This window comes from Canis lupus, chromosome 21 (assembly GCF_003254725.2).
Source record: "Canis lupus dingo isolate Sandy chromosome 21, ASM325472v2, whole genome shotgun sequence".
Lineage (NCBI taxonomy): Eukaryota > Metazoa > Chordata > Mammalia > Carnivora > Canidae > Canis > Canis lupus.
In genome coordinates this window covers 21,596,059-21,617,680 of record NC_064263.1, presented here as the reverse complement: position 1 = coordinate 21,617,680, position 21,622 = coordinate 21,596,059, and the positions used below count along the sequence as shown (strand labels likewise).

The 21,622-nt window shown below is 38.0% G+C and overlaps 1 protein-coding gene and 1 long non-coding RNA gene across 4 annotated transcripts in view; both read right to left on the bottom strand.

Annotated features, from left to right (window-relative positions):
- LOC112642132 (uncharacterized) overlaps positions 1–21,622 on the bottom strand; it is a 226,159-nt gene that overhangs the window by 4,788 nt on the left and 199,749 nt on the right. The gene's annotated exons all lie outside the window — the stretch shown is intronic.
- Positions 1–21,622, bottom strand: part of PAK1 (p21 (RAC1) activated kinase 1) — a 144,611-nt gene that overhangs the window by 3,591 nt on the left and 119,398 nt on the right. For all 3 annotated transcript variants that reach the window (XM_025419555.3, XM_035704092.2, XM_025419554.3), the window contains 6 exons: positions 19,643–19,691; positions 15,027–15,139; positions 12,474–12,591; positions 6,299–6,398; positions 3,719–3,915; positions 743–880 (listed from right to left, as the gene is read on the bottom strand). In XM_025419555.3, the coding sequence (XP_025275340.1) occupies positions 743–880; positions 3,719–3,915; positions 6,299–6,398; positions 12,474–12,591; positions 15,027–15,139; positions 19,643–19,691 (715 nt within the window). The remainder of the gene's footprint in view (positions 1–742; positions 881–3,718; positions 3,916–6,298; positions 6,399–12,473; positions 12,592–15,026; positions 15,140–19,642; positions 19,692–21,622) is intronic.

The following is a 21,622-nucleotide window of genomic DNA, read 5'->3' as shown; positions in this document are numbered from 1 at the left end:
CATAACCTTGACTACAAAGAGATGTTAAATATGTTCTAGAAGGTAGCATTTCAGTGAAAGTGAATACTTTTAAGTAATTTCATTCAATTCAATAAATATTTTCTGAATACCTTTTCTAAGGTCCTAGGTATAAGAGGAGACCCAGAAATTAAAAAGATAGAAGTTATAATCTAGTGGGAAAGACAGAGTCATTCGTAACTAACTTTAACACAGTAGGTATGCCCTGCCTTGCTAACTTGCTCTTGGTCCTCATAATAAAGTAACCAACTATGCATGCCTACAGATTAATCACCATCATAAAGCTGAATGTGATACTTGTGTGGTGGCCTGCTAAAAGCAGTTTTTGCAACCGTGTGAAATAATTATGTAATTTCAGGACTAAGCAGGTGGAAGTATAAAAAGCTTGGTAAACCCGCGACTCCAGGGTCCCCAAAACTCTAATTCAGGCAAAACAAAAGAAGTGCTGATGAAAGTTACAGGCAAAGTTCAACAGGAGCTCAAAAAGTAGATTTTTAAGCTAAGTCTATGAACATGTACAGAATTTAACAGACTGAGGAAGAGCCTCAGGGAATAATATGAACAAAGGTCCAGAGATAAAGGCAGTTAGGGAACTAGGAATATAAATTGAGTGTGGGAAGTGTAGGAAAGAAGCCTACTAGTGCCTTACAGACAAAAATGAAGCAAAAAAGTCTTGGTTTAGTGATCTCTTGAATTTGGAGCTTCCCTGCATAGAGACAATTACCTGCAGCAGCTCTTTAGCTGAACCTCTCTTCTCCACATCCATCTCAAGACAGCGGTTCAGAAAGTCCCGGAAGAAAGCTGACAGCTTCTCTGGGTTCTGAAGCTCTGGGGTCCCATTGGTGGCAATGAGGTACAAGGCCTGGCAATACAAATGGGAGAATCACCTTAAGCTCTAGCGGGAGTTCTTAAGTGCCTAGACCTGTCCTCTAGAAAGATGGTCAGCTGCTTTATGCCTTTAGGACACAAAGAGTAGCTTTGGTATACTGGAAAGAAAACGACCTAAGGATCAGAGTTAACATTTAAAAGGCCATGTGACCACATGCAAGCCAGTGAACTTCCAAATTCCTCATCTGTAAAATAGGGATGAGAATAGTAACCTATCTTACAGGTCTGTAAAAATAAAACAAGATAGTATTTTGGAAAGCACTTATAAACTTATAAAGTGTGTTCCAGACCCATGGGTTTATTATTATTCTTGATTATAGATCTAAAGGGTTTATTATTCACTTATTCACTTAGCCTGGTTAGTTAAACACCTATCTGCCACTTGCTGGAGGAAATTACTCCTGATGTCTTCACCTTAGTCACCTAAGAACTGTTTTCTTCTAATAAGAGAGGAATATAAAAATAAAGTGTTCCATAAAGCAACAATATGTTTCCCTGTTACCTCCCTGTCCCCTAACATGAACAATCTTATGAGACAGGTGATTTTTTTTAAAAAAGCACTCAGCACTTTAATTCATAAAGTATTTACACAAACACTATCTCATTTAAAGACCACAATAAATATGAATAATAGACCAGGCAAGAATCATCATCCTCATTTCACAGATAAAGTCCAGAAACATGAAGAAATATGCCTGGGACCAAGTTATTCATATGAGCTTATGTCCTCTGATTCTAATGTGATTCCAGTTTTATTTCTATCACACCCTACTGATCATCATCTTCAATAGGCCACTGTAAGATGGGGCAAGATGGTATGTAGAATCAGAGGGCAAAGCTGGGACCTTTGGGCAGTTTCAGTTTGGTACACTGAAGCACTTTCCAATAATCAGAGCTATCCAAGAGGTAACCAGTTAAGATAAGACCACATATCAACACCAAAATACACACGATTCCTGCACTGGATGGAAGGTTCCAAGAAATGAGAAAATAAAAGCCATCAGAATAATTCTCTTATCTGCCCATGACCAAAATTACTATTTGCATTTGTGTTCATATACTCTACCTTCCCTCTCTTATTATAATGGATAAATTGTCCATACTCGAATCTCATACTCTTCCTTCAATATTTGATCCAACACTTCTCATGTACTTAAGGATATCACTCCTACAGGTATCACTTCTCTCTTGTATATGACTACATTCCTCCTCTCCACTACATTATTCTTATCAGCAACACAAACATGTTAAAAATAATATCATCTTAAAAAAATAAAACCAAAACCCTCAAGTTCCTGCTCCATTTCTCTGTTCCCTTAACAGCAAAATTTCTTAAACAATACAACTGCTTCACATGCCATGTCAACAACTTCTTCCCTTCTGATAAATTTACTTTAATCAGGCTTTCATTTCATTGCTATGACTCCACTGATACTGACTGTCAAGCTCATCACTAACCTCCACATTGGCAAATCTAATGTTTATTTCTCAGTCTTATATGATCTATTAGTGACATTTTACATGGTGGTCCATCCTTCTTCTGTGAACACTTCGTTGTCTTGGCCTTCAGCACACACTTCACTCAGTTCTCCTCCTACTAATAAGGCTACTCCTTAGTCTACTTTGCTAGTTCTTCCAACCTGTAAGCCTGAGAGTACCCCAGGGCTCAATACTTAACTCTTATTTCCTGGTGAGTGATTGCATCAATCTTCTATGCTTTAAGTAAACGAACGATATACTACCTCCTGACAAATTTATAGCCCTGACCTCTCACCCTTGAACTCCAGACTCATATGCCCAATTCTATTCAATATCTCCACTTGGATGTCTAATAAACATTTCAAATCATCACATTCAAAACCAACTTGGTTATCCCATTTTACCTGCTCTTCAACCATCTCAGTAAATGGCACTTAATTTTTTCAGCAGTTAGGGCCCAAAATCTTACAGGCATTGTTGATTCCTCTTTCTCTGATACCTATTTCATCTTGTCAGCTGTATATTCAAGGTATTTCCTGACTTTAACCACTCTTTATTACTATAAAATACACCACCAATACAGTCCAAGCCACCATTCTTATCTGAACGATTATCATAGTATTTCAGTCCGTTTTCCATAAAAGCAGTCAAAATGGTTAATTTATAACATAAATTAGGTTATACTACTCCTCAGCTCAAAATCCTCAAATGGCTTCCAATCTCTTACAGAATAAAAGCCAAGTTCTCACAATGGTCACAGGGTCTTACCCGATTCGGCCCCCTGCTAGTTCCCTGACCTTGTTTACTATCCTCCACCCTGTTCACTCACTCAGGGACATTGGCCTCTTTGGTTTTCTTCAGGATACAACGAGTGTGTTCTTAAATCAAGTCCTTTGTATACTTGATACCTGGGAAACCCTTGCATCAGATTAATTTCATGGCTTGCTCCTTCAGGTTCCTGCTCAAGTAATTTATGAGAGGACTTCCTTCTCTACTCGAAATAAAATAGCACAATTCTCCCTCTTTCCCAGTTACTCTCTCTTAAGCCTCTTAGCTTTTTTTCCACAGTACTTACCTTCTGTTACTATATATTAATTTTTTCATAGCATTAGAACAGTTTCTTTTACATTATAGGAACTCAAATAATTGTTGAATAAATGACTATTAATATCTCTTTTCTTTGAGTATTTATATTTATTTGAAATCCAACAGTGCCTAGTTTTATCCAGAAAAGCAGATCCAGGTTGAAGACTGTTGGGAATAGTCCAAGTCCCATTTCCTGGGACTAAAGACAATAGCCCAAACATCTTGAAATGGGACTAATAACACTCACTCTCAAAGGATTTTCATTGAGGTATGGGGGCTCCCCTTCAATCATTTCGATGGCCATGATGCCCAGGGACCAGATGTCAACCTTGGGCCCATAGGCTTTCCGCGTCACAACCTCTGGTGCCATCCAGTATGGAGTTCCCACCATGGTGCTCCGTTTGCTCTGCTCTGGGGTGATCTGGGCACAGAATCCAAAATCAGCTAGAAAAAGAAAAGAAAAGAAGGAATGGACTTATATTTAGGATATTCCTTCCATAAGTACTGATTATGTGCCTATCTCTAGATGTCAAGTTCTGCCTGACTCTCAGCCACTGCAATCCCTTGTCTCTCCAGGGCTAGAATCACGTGACTGCCACCTTCATGACCAGCTCTTAGCCTGTTCTCTATTTAACCTTGAAAACAAGCAGGAAGAAATATCATTTCTGGCCTCCTACTACTCCTCAAACTAGAAGAAATAGGCATTAAAATCTAAGCTGCCCAGTTTGGCCTCGATTACTTGCCCCAATTCTGCTTTCTTCTTGAAGACCATTCCCATGCCTTAGAATCTGGCAATTGAGGTCCTTGCTTTATTTCCTGGGCATGAGTCCCAGACTTAAACCCCAAGCATGGCCCTGCTTTAATCAGTTTCTCAACCTGTGCCTCTGGACAAAGATTGCTAACAATCTTCCCATAGCTGCCCATCTACCTGTAACACACCTGTTTGGATTATTGGTCCTTACACTTTTGAATAAAATGTTCTGCTTATAGTTCATTCACATTAAATTGTAATTATGTGTTTATTTAAATTATGAGGCCTTTGATAGGAAGGACTATGTCTTCTTATTCATTTTTTTTTATTCCTAGAGGGCCCAAGTATAACAGACATTTGATAAAAGTTTACTGAATGAATGAATCAAAGAAATTACACTGAACTCTATTTTGTAATCACGTATTTCATGTCTTCAGTACTGGAATAAGAGCTACTTGAAAACTGGCAAAAGTATCCTTGGTGCCCAGCACAGGACCTAGCAGAGAGTGGGCATTCAGTAAATTTTTTGGTTAAATATATAGATGAATGAACAAAATAAATCACACCCTGTAAAGTACTGAGTAATATAAAGAGCCTGCCTATCTCAGGAAATAAAGACATACTTCATTTTATTGCATATCACAGGTTTGTGGTAACTCTGTGATCAGCAAGTCTGTCAGTGCCATTTTTTCCAACAGCATTTACTCACTTCATGTCTCTGTGTTATGTTTTCTAACTTTTTTTTCTTTTTTTAATTCATGACAGACACAGAGAGAGAGGCAGAGACATAGGCAGAGGGAGAAGCAGGCTCCCTGTGGGAAGCCCAATGCAAGACTCAATCCCAGGACTCCAGGATCATGACCTGAGCCAAAGGCAGATGCTCAACCACTGAGCTACCCAGGTGCCCCTAACTTTTTCATTATTATTATAATATTCGTTATGATAATCTGTGACCAGTGATCTTTGATGTTTCTAATGTAACTGTTTTGGGACACCAGGAACTATACCTATAAAAGATGGGAAACTTAAATTGATAAATGTGTATATTCTGACTGCAGACATGGTGGAAATAGATAGAGAACTAGCATGAGAAGTGGGGCCTGAAGATGTGACTGAATTGCCACAATCTCATGATAAAACTTGAACAGATGAGGAGTGGCTTCTCATGGATGAGCAAAGAAAATGGTTTCTTGAGAAGGAATCTGCTCCTGGTGTAGATGTTGTGAAGATGGTTGAAATGACACAAAGCATTCAAAATATTACATAAACTAAATTGGTAAAGCAGGGTTTGAAAGGATTGACTCCAATTTTGAAAGCAGTTCTACTGTGGGTAAAATGCTATCAAACAGCATCGCGTGCTACAAAGAAATCATTTGTGAAATGGAAGTTGATGCAGCAAACCTCATTATTGTTTTATTTTAAGAAATTACCACAGCCACCCCAGGCTTCAGCAACCATGACCCTGATGAATCAGCAGCCATCAACATGGAGGCAAGACCAGCACAAAGATTATGACTCACTGAAAGCTCATATAATGGTTAGCATTTTTTAGCAATAAACTATTTTTTTGGGACACGTGGGTGGTTCAGCAGTTGAATGGGCTCAGGGAGTGATCCTGGGATCCCGGATCGAGTTCTGCACCAGGCTTCCTGCAGGGAGCCTGCTTCTCTTCTCCCTCTGCCTATGTCTCTGCCTCTCTTTCTCTCTCTGTGTCTCTCGTGAATAAATAAATAAATAAATCTTTTTTAAAAAGTATTCTTTTTAATTAAGGTGTGTACATTTTTTTTAGACATAATGCTATTATACCCTTAACTGACTATAATATAGTGCAAATATAACTTTTATATACACTGGGAAAATTTCATTTGACTTGCTTTATCACAAGGTTTGTATTACTACAGTGGTCTGGAACTAACCTGCAATATCTCCAAGGTGTGCCTGTAAGTAAAGACACTGCTGAAGTCTCTTCCCCACCCACCCCCTTTTACTGAGTCTTGTAGCTACAGTTACATGATTAGCCACCCCCCCCCCCACCAGGGTCCCATCAGGAAGAGAAGTATCATCACTCCTACTCACTTAGCTTGACAGAGCCATCCATTCCCAACAGGATGTTGTCACTCTTGATGTCTCTGTGAATGACCTGGTTCGAATGCAGAAACTCCAAAGCCTGCAGGCACTGTTGAAGTGGGTGGGCAAGGGAGAGAGAAAGGACTTACAAATGAAGACTTAGAGAAAATCAACTAATCCAACCTCCTCATTTTATGACAAAGTGAGGTCCCAGTGAGTAAAGAAATTGTTCTAAATCTGTAGCAAGGCAGGTCTACAGCCTAGTCTCCCATCTCCTGGCTAGCTAAGCACTCTTCCAACTTGGTGCTGCTTTATGCCTTTTTATAATATACCTTATTATAATACATCTTATAATAGTTTTCTTTAAGTACAGAAGTTCCTCTAATGTATTTTGGAATTTTGTGGGGTTTTTGGTTTTGTTTTTTTTTTTAACCAAATATTAGATCTTTAACAAAGAACCTGAGAGGCCCAAGCAAAACTACTGAGGAAGAATGGAAATGATTTTGTAAAAATAAAACTGAAGGAAAGTGACAAAAACAGTCATATCTGAGACATATGAAGTCATATTAGAAACAGTGAAGTCAGGAGAAATGTTTTTGGTGAGGAGACAATTTGTCCTGTTTTGGGTATGTTCAATTTTACATACCTACAAACATTTGCAGACAAATGTTCAGTAGACAATGAACATATGAGTCTTAACTTCTATACAGAGATCTGGACTTGAGATAAATATTTATGAGTCATTTGTAACCAGGTGATTTTCTTTAAGTTATAGGAATGGTTGGAACTGGCAAATGTTATAGAAGGTAAGAGGAGAAAGAAAAGAACCTTGGAAAACATGTATAATTAGCAGGCAGAATGAGTAACACAGAGACTGAATGGAACAATGAAAATGCTTGATTCTTCCACTACCTAACAATATCATTCTAAACAAATCACTTACTCTAAGTTACTGTTTTCCCATCTGTAAAATGTGGGGATTAGAAAAGATCATCTCAAGTTTGCTACTAAATCTACTAGTTTAAGTCCGTAACACAAAGCTAAAATTTTAGAAGCTTCCACCACCTAAAAAACACTAAAGATACAAACCAATTGGAAAATACTATTTAAATGTTCTCAAATTAATATTTCACTAAGAACATACTAATGGCTAAATTAAGAACAAACCAATATTCAGAAGTAGCATTTCTCTGAAAAAGAGTTGTTTTCCTTAGGCTGCTGGAGGCCCTGGCCTTTGGATGTCAAGAATTATATTAAAAAATTGATTTCAAGAAATTAGAACCCTTATACATTGTGGGAGCATAAAATGGTATGGCCACTTTGGAAAACAGTTTGACCATTTCTCAAACAAGCACAGAGTTGCTGTATGAGCAGAAGTTCCACTCCTAGGCATATATACAAGAGAAATGAAAACATTCATCCAAAAATACAAGTACGTAGCATTGTTCATAATAACCAAAAAGCAGAAATAACCCAAATATCCATCAATTAATGGATGATAAATAAGTGCAATCCTATATTTTAATAAAAAGAATGAAGCACTAATATATACTATAATATGGATGAACTTTCAAAATACACTAAGGAAAATAAACGAGTGACAAAACTGAGCATTTATTTTATGATTCCATTTATAGGAAATGTCCAGAATAAGTAAATCTATAGAGACAGAAAATAGATTAGTGGTTACATAGGGCTGGGAAGGCTGAGAAGTGGGGTGGGTAGGGCAGTACCTGCTAATGGGTAAGGAGTTTTTTGGAGGAGGGGAGTGATGAAAATGTTCTAAAATTGATTATGGTGATGGCTGTACAGCTCAATATATCACAAACCATTAAATTATATACTTTAAAATGGGTGGATTATATGGTAATATGAATTATATCTCAATAAAACTTTTTTAAAAGGGGGATGATTTACGTACTATTTAATATTTTTTAGGGACGCCTGGGTGGCTCAGCAGTTGAGCGTTTGCCTTCGGGTCAGGGAGTGATCCTGGGATCCAGGAGCGAGTCTCACATGAGGCTCCTCACAGAGAGCCTGCTTCTCCCTCTGCCTGTGTCTCTGCCTCTCTCTCTGTGTCTCTCATGAATAAGTAAATAAAATCTTTAAAAAATAATAAAAATAATAGTATTTTTAAAATTATGTAATATTTAAAATTTTTTCCAAGGGCTTTTTGATCCATATGGCACCCCTAAGGTATGTGTACACACACACACACACACACACACACACACACACACTGAATTCCCATTTTAAAGATAAATAAGTTGAGGCAAATTGATTTCCTTAAGTACATATATGCATGTATCCTCAACCAGTGAAAGTCAGTTCAGGCCCTGGATGGAAAGCAGGATCAGGCCCTGGATGGAAAGCAGCGCTAAACCGCTGAGCCACCAGGGCTGCCCTGAAAAATATTTTAGACATTATTGTGGTATGTGGCTTTCCAAAGGGCCACAATATATAAACAAATATGCAGTATATCTATGGTATTAATACTTCATGGGGGGAATGTGATTAGGAAAAAATGTGTTAAAAGACTCCTTAGGAGAGAGAGGACAAAAAAATTGAGAAACACTGCATTAGCAGTACAGCAGAGAAAAGAAGCCACAGCTCCTAAGAGTCCTGGGCTTGTATTAATTCTTAACCTGTGTGTGTGTGTGTGTGTGTGTGTGTGTGTGTGTGTGTGTTCTAGATCCTTGGATTTTTAATGAAAAGGTGATATTTTCTAGGATGAAACTGATTTTATACGGCTTTACTTTTCCTAACGTTAATTAAATATACAACTACATTATTTCATCTGAATGCCTCCAGATCTTAAATCATCAGACCCTATCATACTATTAAATTTAACCCTGTTAATACTCTGAACCTAAGCTTCTCCTCTTTCCTTAACTCCCAAACTCTATTATTGGGCTACTGGAAAGTTCCAGTCAGCAAAACACCCAATATCCTCAACTACTCTGAATATTTTCTTCATCTTCTTGCTCTAATAAAAATATGGCTGGGGTGTCTGGGTGGCTCAGTCAGTTGAGCATCTGGCTCTTGACCTCAGCTCAGGTCTTGCTAGAAATACAAAAAAATATATGGCTATCCACAGTAGTCAGACAACAAAAAGAAATAAAAGGCATCCAAATCAGTAAGGAAGGAGTCAAACTTTCACTATATTTGCAGATGACATGATACTTTATATGGGAAACCCAAAAGACCCCACCAAAAAATTGCTAGAACTGATGCATAAATTCAATAAAGTTGCAGGATATATAATCAATGTACAGCAATCTGTTGCATTTCTACATACCAATAATGAAGCAGAAGAAAAAGAAATTAAGGAATCAACTCCATTTATAATTGCACCAAAGTCTAAGATTTTGGAATAAACTTAACCAAGAGATGAAAGACCTACTATACTCTGAAAACTCTAAAATACTAATGAAAGAAATTGAAGATGACACAAAGAAATGGAAAGTTACTCCATGGTCCTGGATTGAAATCACAAATATTGTTAAAATGTCTGTACTACCCCAAGTAATCTGCACATTCAATGCAATCTCTATCAAAATACCAATAGCATTTTTCACAGAGCTAGAACAATCAATCCTAAAATTTGTATGGAACCACAAAAGGTCTCAAATAGCCAAAGCAAGCTGAGAAAGAAAAAAGCAAAGCTGAAGACATCACAATTCCAGCTTGCAAGTTATATTACAAACCTGTAGTAATCAAAACAGTACGGTAGAGGCACAAGAAACAGACACACAGATCATGGAACAGAAAAGAAAACCCAGAACTATATAGTCAACTAATCTTCCACAAAGCAGGAAAAAATATCCAATAGGAAAAAGACAGTCTCTTCAACAAATGGTGTTGGGAAAACTGGACCACAACAGGCAAAAGAATGAAACCGGACCACTTTCTTACACTATACATAAAAATAAATTCAAAACTGATTAGAGACCAAAATATGAGACATGAAACCATAAAAATGCTAGAGGAGAACACAGGTAGTAACCTCTTTGGCATCGGCCATAGCAACTTCTTTCTAGATATGTCTCCAGGGACAAGGGAACAAAAGCAAAAATAAACTATTGCGACTTCATAAAAAATAGCTTCTGCATTGCAAATGAAACAATCAACAAAACTAAAGACAACCTATGAAATGGGAGAAGACGTTTGCAAATGATGAAGGGTTAATATAAAAAATATGTAAAGAACATAATAAGCTCTACACCCCCCAAAAATAAAAACAATTAAAACATAGGAGAAGACATGAATAGACATTTTTCCAAAGAAGAAATATAAAGGGGACGCCTGGGAAGCTCAGCGGTTGAGTGTCTGCCTTCGGCTCAGGGAATGATCCCAGAATCCGGGATCCGGGATCAAGTCCCACATCGGGCTCATTGTGGGAAGCCTGCTTCTCCCTCTGCCTGTGTCTGTGTCTGTGTCTCTGCCTCTTTCTCTCTCTCTCTCATGAATAAATAAATTAAATCTTAAAAAAAAGAAATATAAATGGACAACAGACACATGAAATGATGTTCAACATCACTGATCAAAAGAGAAATACAAATCAAAACTACATTGAGATATCACCTCACACCTATCAGAATGGCTAAAATCAACAACAAAAGAAACAACAGGTATTGGCAAGGATGTGGATAAAGGGAAACCCTCTTGCACTATTGGTGAGAATGCAAACTAGTCTGGTAACTCTGGAAAACAGTATGGAGGTTGCTCAAAAAGTTAAAAACAGAACTACCCTACCATCTAGCAATTGCCTACTAAATATTTACCCAAACAATACAAAAGTACTAATTCAAAGAGATACATGCACTCTGATGTTTATGGCAGCATTATCTACACTAGCCAAATTATGGAAAGAGCTCAAATGTCCACCAACTGATGAATGGATACCTACATACATACACACAATGGAATATTAATCAGCCATAAAAAGAATGAAAATTTGCCATTTGTGCAACAGTGTGGATTGAACTAGTGAATTATGCTAAGTGAAATAAGTGAATTAGAGAAAGACAAATAGTGTGTAACTTCACTCATATGTAGAATTTAAGAAACAAAACAAACATGGAAGGGGGGGGGAAGCAAACCAAGGAACAGACTCTTAACTAGAGAATGAACTGATGGTTACCAGAAGGGAGTTGGACAAGGGAATGAGTTAAAAAGGGGATGAGGATTAATTAATGCACTTGTTATGATGAGCACTGGGTGATATATGAAGTACTGAATCACTATATTGTACACCTGAAACTATTATTACACTATATGTTAACTAACTCAAATTTAAATTAAAACTTTTTAAAAATGTGGCTATCCCCTGAGGACACTGCTTCTCACAGAGGCTTTGTAAAGAGGTTTTTTCCCCCTATTACAAAAGGGTATTACAGACCTTAGACATTCAATAGCAATGAGGAGAAAAAAATACCTACTTGAGTTTCATTTTCTATTTCTTTTGCCTGAGAGTATTTTACCCTGATTTTTGCATGGCTTGCTTTTTTGTATATTTAGATCTTTATTCAAATCGACAGCAAAACCATCCCTATTTTAAAATAGTACCTCCTTTGTTACTACCTTCTGTTTTATTTCCTTCATAGCACATGGAAGAAAATAGGCAAGTAAAATAAAAAGGTGATTAAAAATATATCCACATAAAAGAGAGAACTATTACAAAATATTTATAGCAGTCACCTTTAAGGTTGAAATTGAGTGATTTTATAATATATGTATGTAATTTTGATTTTTCTACAATGGGCATATACTTTTATAATCAGAATAAAGTTATCTTTAAAAAACAGATCATAATGATAGCAATTTCAAAACAGCTAACAAAAAACTAATAATGGGGGGATCCCTGGGTGGCTCAGCGGTTTAGCGCCTGCCTTTTGGCCTGGGGCGCGATCCTGGGGTCCCGGGATTGGGTCCCGCATCGGGCTCCCAGCATGAAGCCTGCTTCTCCCTCTGTCTGTGTCTCTGCCTCTCTTTCTCTCTCTCTCTCTATCATGAATAAATAAATAAATCTTAAAAAAAAAACAAAAAAAACAACTAATAATGGGAGAGTTCAGTTAATTTCTCCCACCTTCAATGCCCAGGTTGAGATCCATCAGATGCAGAACTTTGAGACACCGATATAAAGGCCACTTCCTGCTCAAGGCTGGTTGGCCGTTGGCCTTACCTCACGGCAGACAGCTGCAATCTGGCCTTCATCCATGCAGGTTTCTGTCACCACATCTGTCAAAGAACCTCCAGCCAAGTATTCCATGACAACCCACAGCTCATCTCCCACGAGGTAACTACAGGAGTACAGAAAAAGGGTAAGAAGGAATAGAATATATTGATCCATAGCACTGAGTTTCAAAGGCTAAGCATATACATAGAGTGAACCTGTATCTCCAATAGCTCTGGAAAAGTCTAGTCTATACTGGACTGGCTTGAGCAGTGTGGTATGGCATTTTATTGTCATCCTGATATTGGAACTACTGCTGGGCAGATAGAAGGACTGATAAAGAAAAACAAATGGCCTCCAGCAAAGGGTAAGATTTGCATCCTATTCTCTTGATTCAGGATCTAGTACTCTCCATAGAGTCTATATTCTTTATAACTGAAAGTCTTGTAGTTTTTTAATTTCCAGGAAGGATATATATGACAGATTAGGTTGTTCTTCAACAATCTCTTTTGAGAGAGAAGACTGTGGGGACGTGGACCAAAAGATAATTTAGGACTGGGTAAAAAGCTCTCCACTGCCATGAGCCTATTTCTTCCCTGACAAAGAATACTCATGTCCTCTCACCCAGCATGTCAAGGAGATGTCTATCAGCTTGGGACTGATTGGGGAAAGAAAATGAGGGTCCAGGAGACTATTCCTGGACACCAACAAGGCAGAGCCTCTTTACCTGGGCCCAACATGCCACTGTTGGGAAAGCTAAGATGATGCACAACTTGATTCAGGTTGTCCCAAAAACTTTGTGGCTACACACTGTGCCAAGATACCTTCAAAAATCGTGTATCAAGGTAAAGCCTCAGAACATCACATATTTGCAACAAATATGGATGAAATTCTCTTCTGGGAAAACTCACAAAAACCAAAATTCTCAATTGCAGCACCTTCACTTAACACTCAGGGTACAGGCATCCATTTCTGTCTCCCCACATGAGCTCCTAAGTATTTTTTTCCATACCAGACTAGGGCTCTTCAAGGGCAGGGACTGAGCCTTATTTATTTCTGGTTTCACAGTGTTAGCCTCTGGAAACACCAGCAAAGGCGCAATTGATAAACAAATTTATACATCTTCTAATCTTATTCCCAGAATATAAATTCCTTCAACAAGATAGTCATGCATTTTATTGTTTAGATACCTCCAGTGATAAGAGACTCTTTTTTTTTTTTTTTTTCATTATCCTGAGCCCAAATCTGGTACACTTACAGCCTTCAGTAGTTTGTTCATCAAGCTATAGTCTTTATATAATACATTCTTCAAAGAGATTGGAAGGTGAATAATAACTTCCAAAGAACTTTTCAGAGCCAGTAGCGACCCTCATTATGGAGAGACAATTGTTCCCCAGAAAGGAAGAAGGCTTTTATTCGCTACCATTATCAACATTATATATTGGGAAGATCAAAGTCCAGCTCCTTTCCTCTTTAAAGAAACTAAAGCTTATCAATGTTTTAGATGAAAAACAAGAAATTTGGCAGAATCTGGCAGAAATGAAAATATAGCTGGCAATGCAATATAAATAATAAAGGAATTAGAATCCAAGACTTAGTTCAATATTGTCACCACTAGTGATGTCTCTGAAACAGGCAAGAATCTCACTTTCTTTTTTCATATACAGGAGAAATGAACATGATATGATGGAAAGGGCATGGATGTTGGTGCCATGAATATTCAAATTCAAAACCCTCATTTGCTACTTACTGGCTTATTGGTCTTGGACAAATTAGTAACTCTATGAATCTCAGTTTCTTCATGAGAAAAATACAGATAATAAACCCTACCTCACAATGAGATACTGTTCATAAAAGTGTTTGGTGCAAAGTAAAGCATAACAAAAATGTTAGCCGCAACCACTATTTGCTATGTTAAAGAACAGAATTCTCATAAACTGGAATAATGGACTGAAATAATCAAGATGAGATTTAATGAAGGTTACCTAAAGTTCTACACTACTAGTTTAAGACAAAAAAAAAGGATCAGAGATTTTAAGTCACTATAAACTTACTATAGGTCATCAATGAAACACGCTTCCTGAAAATAAAACAGTATACAACAAAATCACTAGGTTGTATATAGTTTAAAACAAAAGAGAAGCCTTACTCTTTCCATACTGGTCAAATCTCAATGAAACTACTGTCAAATTTTAAGAGGTCAGACAAATTAGAAGTTATTCAGGAGGGTGAGCAGGCTAATGTAAGATCTGGGATGTAGAAGGATTTAAAGACCTACATGTCTAACTCTGGCAGATAGGCTGAAAAGCCTCCCCGAGGTGGAACAAACAGTTCTAGGACCAGTTGTTAGAAGCTACAGGGTGGTAGGGTTCACCTAGCCCAGAAGGACTGTGCAGCAATCAAAGGTGTCTAGGAGGATAAAAGGGTTAGACACAGAGAACCAAGCATCATAGAGATTCTCAAGTGGAGGCAGTTCAGAGTGCTGGTGGTGCCGCCTCCCCTAATTCCATTATCCATCAGTCCCAAAGGCTGATCTCTCTGACAGGACTTGTCACTCCATACCTGTCCAAGTAGTTCACAATGTTTGGGTTCTTGTTTTCCCTCATGACCAGGATCTCATTAATAATCAGCTCTTTCTTCGGCTGCTGCTGAAGGTTCATCTGCTTAATGGCCACCTGAAATCAGAGTACATTCTTTGTGTAATCAGTCACCCAACACTTACTGAGCAACTACTCAGTACCAGACCTTAAACACTAAGGAGACAGAGATGAATAAAATACAGCCTTAGCCCTTACAGAATTTACATAAAGCGGTGTACTCAGTGTGAGACTCCCAGACCAGCAGCATCAACATCATTTAGCAACTTAGTTGAAATTAAAAATTTTAGGCCCCACCCAGACATACTGAATCAGAAAACTCTGTTTTAATAAATGCTTCAGATGATTCTGATATGCGCCAAAGTTTGAGGATCAAGCATTCTACAATAAAATATTTATATGAGAAAAATACTTTTAAAATTCACAATATAAAAGAGGTGTGCTGGGGGTGCCTGGGTGGCTCAGTCTGTTAAGTGTCTGACTCTTGATTTTGGCTCAGGTCAAGATCTCAAGGTCATGAGATCAAGCCCTGTGTCAGGATCCTCACTGAATATGAAGCCTGCTTGATTCTCTCTCCTCCTCTCTCTGCCCTCCGTCCCTCTACTTCCCTGCTACTGCTTGCTCTCTTGAAAGCAGGAAGGCAGAAACGGAGGAAGGGAAGAAGAGAGGGAAGGAGGGAGGAAAAAGTATGCTTTTTTAAATATTTATTTATTTATTTATTCATAGAGAGAGAGAGGCAGAGACACAGGCAGAGGGACAAGCGGGCTCCATGCAGGGAGCCCGACGCAGCAGGACTCGATCCTGGGTCTCCAGGATCACACCCCGGGCTGAAGGTGGTGCTAAACCGCTGTGCTACTGGGGCTGCCCAAAAGTATGCTTTAATAAAAGTCCACACAAAGCACTACAGAAACACAAAATAGAGCAAGAACTCTTTCAATCTGGCAACGTAGAGAGGCTTCATAAAGGGGGAGATGACTTTTTGAGCTTGGTGTGGAAAGGTAAATCAGAGTTGACCACATTAAGAGAGAGGTTATAAAAGGGGATGAAATCCCTAATATTTATTTATCAATCAAACAGAGCTTTATAGGCTTTTTGTCTATAGAAATAAATGAATTCCCAAGGCGCTTTTCCATCCCTTTCTTCTGTGTGTCAAGTACTAGGAAATGCATTCTCAGGTTTATTTCATTTAATCCTCAGAGACCCTATGAGTTAAGTATTACTATTGACTCCTTTTGAAAGATAAGGAAATCATGATTCAGAAAGGATATGTGACTTGCAAATACAGCTGTTCTGTAGCAAAGTCAGGATAAGAACCCTCAAAAGTGATGCTGACTTATTCTGTACACATGGCCAAATTAATCTTCCACATGGTACATATTTGGTAACACTCTCTCCTGCTCAAAGTCATAAATGGCTTCTGTTTGTCTAGTGATGTTCCTCAGCCCAACATTTAAAGTTCTCATGATCTTCCTTCCCACTGTATTCCTTCACATACTCTGTGATCTGATCTTCTCTCCACCTGGAGTACCTTGCATCTCTAGAAGCTTGAGAGGTCATTTGAAAATTCAGAATCCCTGATGCAAAGCACAAGACCCAACACACAGTGGGCGCAGCAAATATTTGTGGAAACAAAAAGGAAAAGAACAACAAGAATGACAACATCAACAGTAGCAACAGCAAAAACCAACCACCTTCCCACCAACACTGTTAATCCAACACTTACTGTGTGCCAGGTGCTATGTGAACTTTCATCTCAGTAAAAGCTAAAAACAACCCTCCAAGTAAAAATCATTATCTGTATTTTCAGGTAAGGAAATTAAGACTAAGACTTCTAAGAAAATTGCCCAATGTCATAATCAATGTCCTTGGGTCCATATGACTCCAAAGTCTCTTCTAGTTTCTTCTACCTATTAAACACAATCCCTCTAAAAATGGGCTTGAAAAGTAAATGTATAACTGGAAGACTTCCTGCCACTAACATGCTAATCTTCTGACAGACAATAGTTCTGCGCCCTTCCCAGGAGGATAACTCCCAATAAGCACTCACTCACAAGACTGCAAGCATATTGCCACTAAAGACTTATACTCCCTGGGGCAGGAAATGAAGTCTTCTTGACCACACTGCATTAGCCACACTAATGGACTTGCTTCCATTCATAGTTTTGTAACCACAAGGCAGGCATGTAGTAAAGTCAAGTTTCTGTTTCCTGTGGCCAACTTCTCACACATGCAGGCTCCAGGCCTTTCCAGGAACTGTCTATCACCAGCCTGTCTCCCATCAAGGGCTATAGGGTCCCAGAGGCCAGAAACATGACAAGGGGCCCTAGTACCTAACCTTAGCTCTGCTGTCGCTTTGCGGTACGGAGAGTACAGGTTTAGGTTTTAGAATCAAGATTCTAACCCAGTCCTTGCTAATTGCTGGTAGTGTAAATCTGCAAATGTTATTTAAACTCCCTGAGCTTCATATTCCTCATCAGTAAAAAGGAAATAATATTACCTATCTCACAGGGTTCTTTTTAGGATTGGTATAACCATTTCTTTTCTATCTCTGCCTTCAATTCACCATGTTTAAACTAGCACAATGATACAATCCATCATTACTTTAATGCAGGGTCTAGTCCTCCAATCTGTTCTCCACACTACTTTTACAAGTACTCAATGGAAAGCATGGTCTCTGACACTTATATATGATTTTAATGTCTGCATGCCTGCAAAGGACTCAATATTTCACATAGTTCTCAGCACAAAGCATGGCATAAGACATATCTTCAACAATTGCTTTGTGGAACAAGTAAAAACTAATAAATATGTAATTTTTCAGTGTATGTAATACATATATAACTTTAATTCTTAAAATTAATATGTAATTTTTCAGTGTATATAATACACATATAACTTTAATTCTTAAAATTTATTATGTATTTTCACATGCATTGCTTTACTGAATTCTTTCAACACTTTTGGTAGGCGTATGTTATCATACACATTTTATAAATAAGATTTAGGCTCAGAGAAGTCAAATGACTTGTCTAAAATTATTTAAGTAATGGTAAGCATCTAGGTTGTTGAATTCTCATCTCAAAGAATAATGAATAAATCCTTAACCATAATAATGATTTTTCTTTAAAAAGCTGACTCACCCTCAACAGAGCCTCAATATTTGGTTTAGATTCTTATAAAAGACTCACAAGAACAAAGTGAAATATGTGCTATCCCTATTAACCATGTCTTCTCCAGTATACCAGGGAGTTTCAATCATCAAACATACACAAGCAAGTCCTAGTAACCTCTCTCTGAAGAGCCCAACTCTATCACAGGAACAGGAAGTCTCTCTCACAACCTCTCAGTCCTAGTACCTTATGAACTAAGAACTTCCTTAGGCAGCTACCATCCACAGCACACCTGCCAACATTCCTCCTCTGCAACCAAAGAATAGAATACAAGAAACCTCAAGTACTCTATATTCCCTCATGGCTTCCTTCCACTGAAGATCTTGGGTCGGCAGGCCTTAGCAATAAAATCAAAGCTCTCCAAGCTTAATGAAATGAAAGAGACAAAGAGATGCCTCCAAATAAGGACTTCAATGTCTACTGGAATCCTGGGCACAGACTAACGAAAGGACCACTGGATTAGGAGTCAGAAGACATGTACTTAAATCTCTTCTACATCAGAGGTGCCTGGGTGGCTCAATCAGTTGAGTGCCTGACTCTTCGGCTCAGGTCATGATCTCAGGGTGATGGAATTAAGCCTCAAGTCAGGCTCTATGCTTGGCATGGGGTCCGCTTGGGATTCTCTCTCTGCCCCTCCTCCCTCCACGCACCTGCTTGCTCTTTAAATAAATAAAAATCTTTAAAGAAAAATAAATTTAAATCTCTCCTACATCAGATTTCTCTACCAAACACCAAACTGGTATAAATAATCATCAGAACATGAAAGACTCCTAACTCTGGGAAATGAACTAGGGGTGGTGGAAGGGGAGGTGGGCGGGGGGTGGGGGTGACTGGGTGATGGGCACTGAGGTGGGCACTTGACGGGATGAGCACTGGGTGTTATTCTATATGTTATCAAATTGAACACCAATAAAAAATAAATTTATATAAAAAAATAATAATCATCCACTAGGCAGTTCCACAAGATGGTCTCTCAGGCAGTATTCAACTTCTTCAAATCCATACCTCCACCTTTTTACTTTCTCTTTGACCAGGATCACTGTGAGTCATCCTCACAGTCAATCAATCACCAAATTATATTATCAGTACCTCTCAAATCCAACCACTTCCCCCTATTCATACTATGCTACTGCCTTAGTCCAAACTATCATCCCTCACCTAGAATTACACAAAAACTACCTGACTCACTTGTTCCAAGCTTCTCTCCTCCAATCTGTTCTCCATATTGTAGCTACAGAGACCTTTCCCAAAATCTGTAAGTCTCATCATGTTACTCCTCTGTTTAGTTCTAGTCTGCAACAGTTAGAAACTAGAAGTGTCCCTATTGAACTAAGAAGGACTAAAAATTAACTAAAAATAAAACAAAACCACAACAGAACTGAAGCAGCAATAATTGGTGGTTAATACTCACCTCCTGTCCTGTGGCCACATCCATTGCAGTATACACAGTGCCTGAAGCACTGAACAAAAGGTGAGCAAAAGAGAGAAAAAAACACAAAAATAGATATTAAATTAAGTAACATCTGTCAAATGTAGTTCTATATACAATCTGGCAATGCAAGTGTTAATTATAATAGCAGCAAAAATAATTCTCCCCAATGCCCTCGCCCCTACTCTATTTTCATATGTGAGAGGCAGTATGTGGTAGAAAGAGAATACATACAGGCTCTAGTGGCCATTAGACCTAAGTTCCAGTCTGAACTTCTACCTAGTACCTACTACTAGCTATATGATCTTGAAAGAGTTAATTTCTGACTTTCACTTTCCTCATTAGTGAAGATAAGAGATAAGAGAATATAAAAGAATTTAAATCAATTAGTTCATAAAGCACTTAGCCAAGTGCCTAGAATATAAAATAAGTCTTCAATATATACTAGTTTCTGGCTCTTGCTTCCTCTCCTCTTCTCTATCACCCTTGACAGGTTCCTTTAATCTCTTATGGCCTCAAATTCTTCATTTGTAAACCTTGGTTAGATCCATGGTTTTCAATCAGGGGTGATGAGGGGAAAGGGGCCCAAGGGAAATTTTCAGAATGAGGTCAGGGGGTGGCTTATATTTTTAGCAAAAAGGGGTATGGATTTCTAGGGTAACAGTAATGTTCTGTTTCTTAATGTAGGTACTGGTCACATGGGTGTGTTTATTTTTTAAAAACTCATTGAGTTGTACACTTCTGTATGTCGTAATTACAATTTACATTAAAAACTATAACTACTAAAAAAACAAAAAAAAAAATCTCATGGTGCCTTTCCTGCTTTTACAATATGAACCTTTAGAACAGTGTTTTTCAATCATTTATCATATCAAGAGGAGACGTGAGTTTTATTTTGCAGTTTGTATTGTAAAATAGGTTTTCTTTTTTCCAACATAAAATATTGTTTTTTCAAAACGCATATGCCCCCAGAAAATCTGATAGAATTTTTACCCCATCCCCAAAGGTAAAAATAACCTCACTATACATATATATACACATATACACACACAGAGAAAGAGAGTAGGAGGAAGGGAGGCAAGAAATACTATGAATAATACTAGGAAAGCAATCATATCCATTCTAAATAACTCACATCACTTTATGCCTATAACCATGAGCCCTGTATATTGGTAGGTGACATGCAACAGTATATTAACTGTACATGCCATATGTCAGATATATTATGTGCAATTTGAAGAAATTTTGAAGTTTATATATTACCAAAATGCATTCTATGCATGCCCTGAGATTATGTTATCCAGGAAAGTCAGGTCAATTTAGGGAGAAAAGTCACTTGTAAATATGCCTTGCAGCTAGAAATTATGGTCCCCAATTTCCATACCATCACTCTTTAGCTGGAAGCCTAACTACATGCCAGGGAATTGTGATCATAAGATATGGGCTATAAGAACTTGATTATTTGTATTGGCAGTTACCTTCTCATTGCCTGATTATTCTAACTCTAGCCATTTTCTTTCTTAAATCTGGTGCCTATCTTTCTACATCCATCGTCCCCCATCCTACCAGAAGCATCATTTTTAAACGGCAAAAATGCCCAGGCCCCAGGGGACTGGATATTTTGGGCCTATGTCTCCTTGATTAGAGGTCTAGAAGTCAGGCCCACTGGTTAATACTTGATTATTTTTACCTTGAAAAGACATGAATTCTAGGTCCAAACAAAACAAAACTAAACCTTCAGATCTTAAAGGGAAAAAAAAGCAAGCAAATATTATAATAGTACCAACTCATCATATTTGTGTCACATTTATTTTTTTTATTTTTTTTTAAGTAGTCTCCATGCCCAACACGGGGCTTGGACTCACAACCCTGATATCAGGAGTTGCATGCTCTACTGACTGAGCCAGCCAGGCGCCCTGGCATTTATATTTTAAAATCATGGAATGTGGAAACATCAGCATA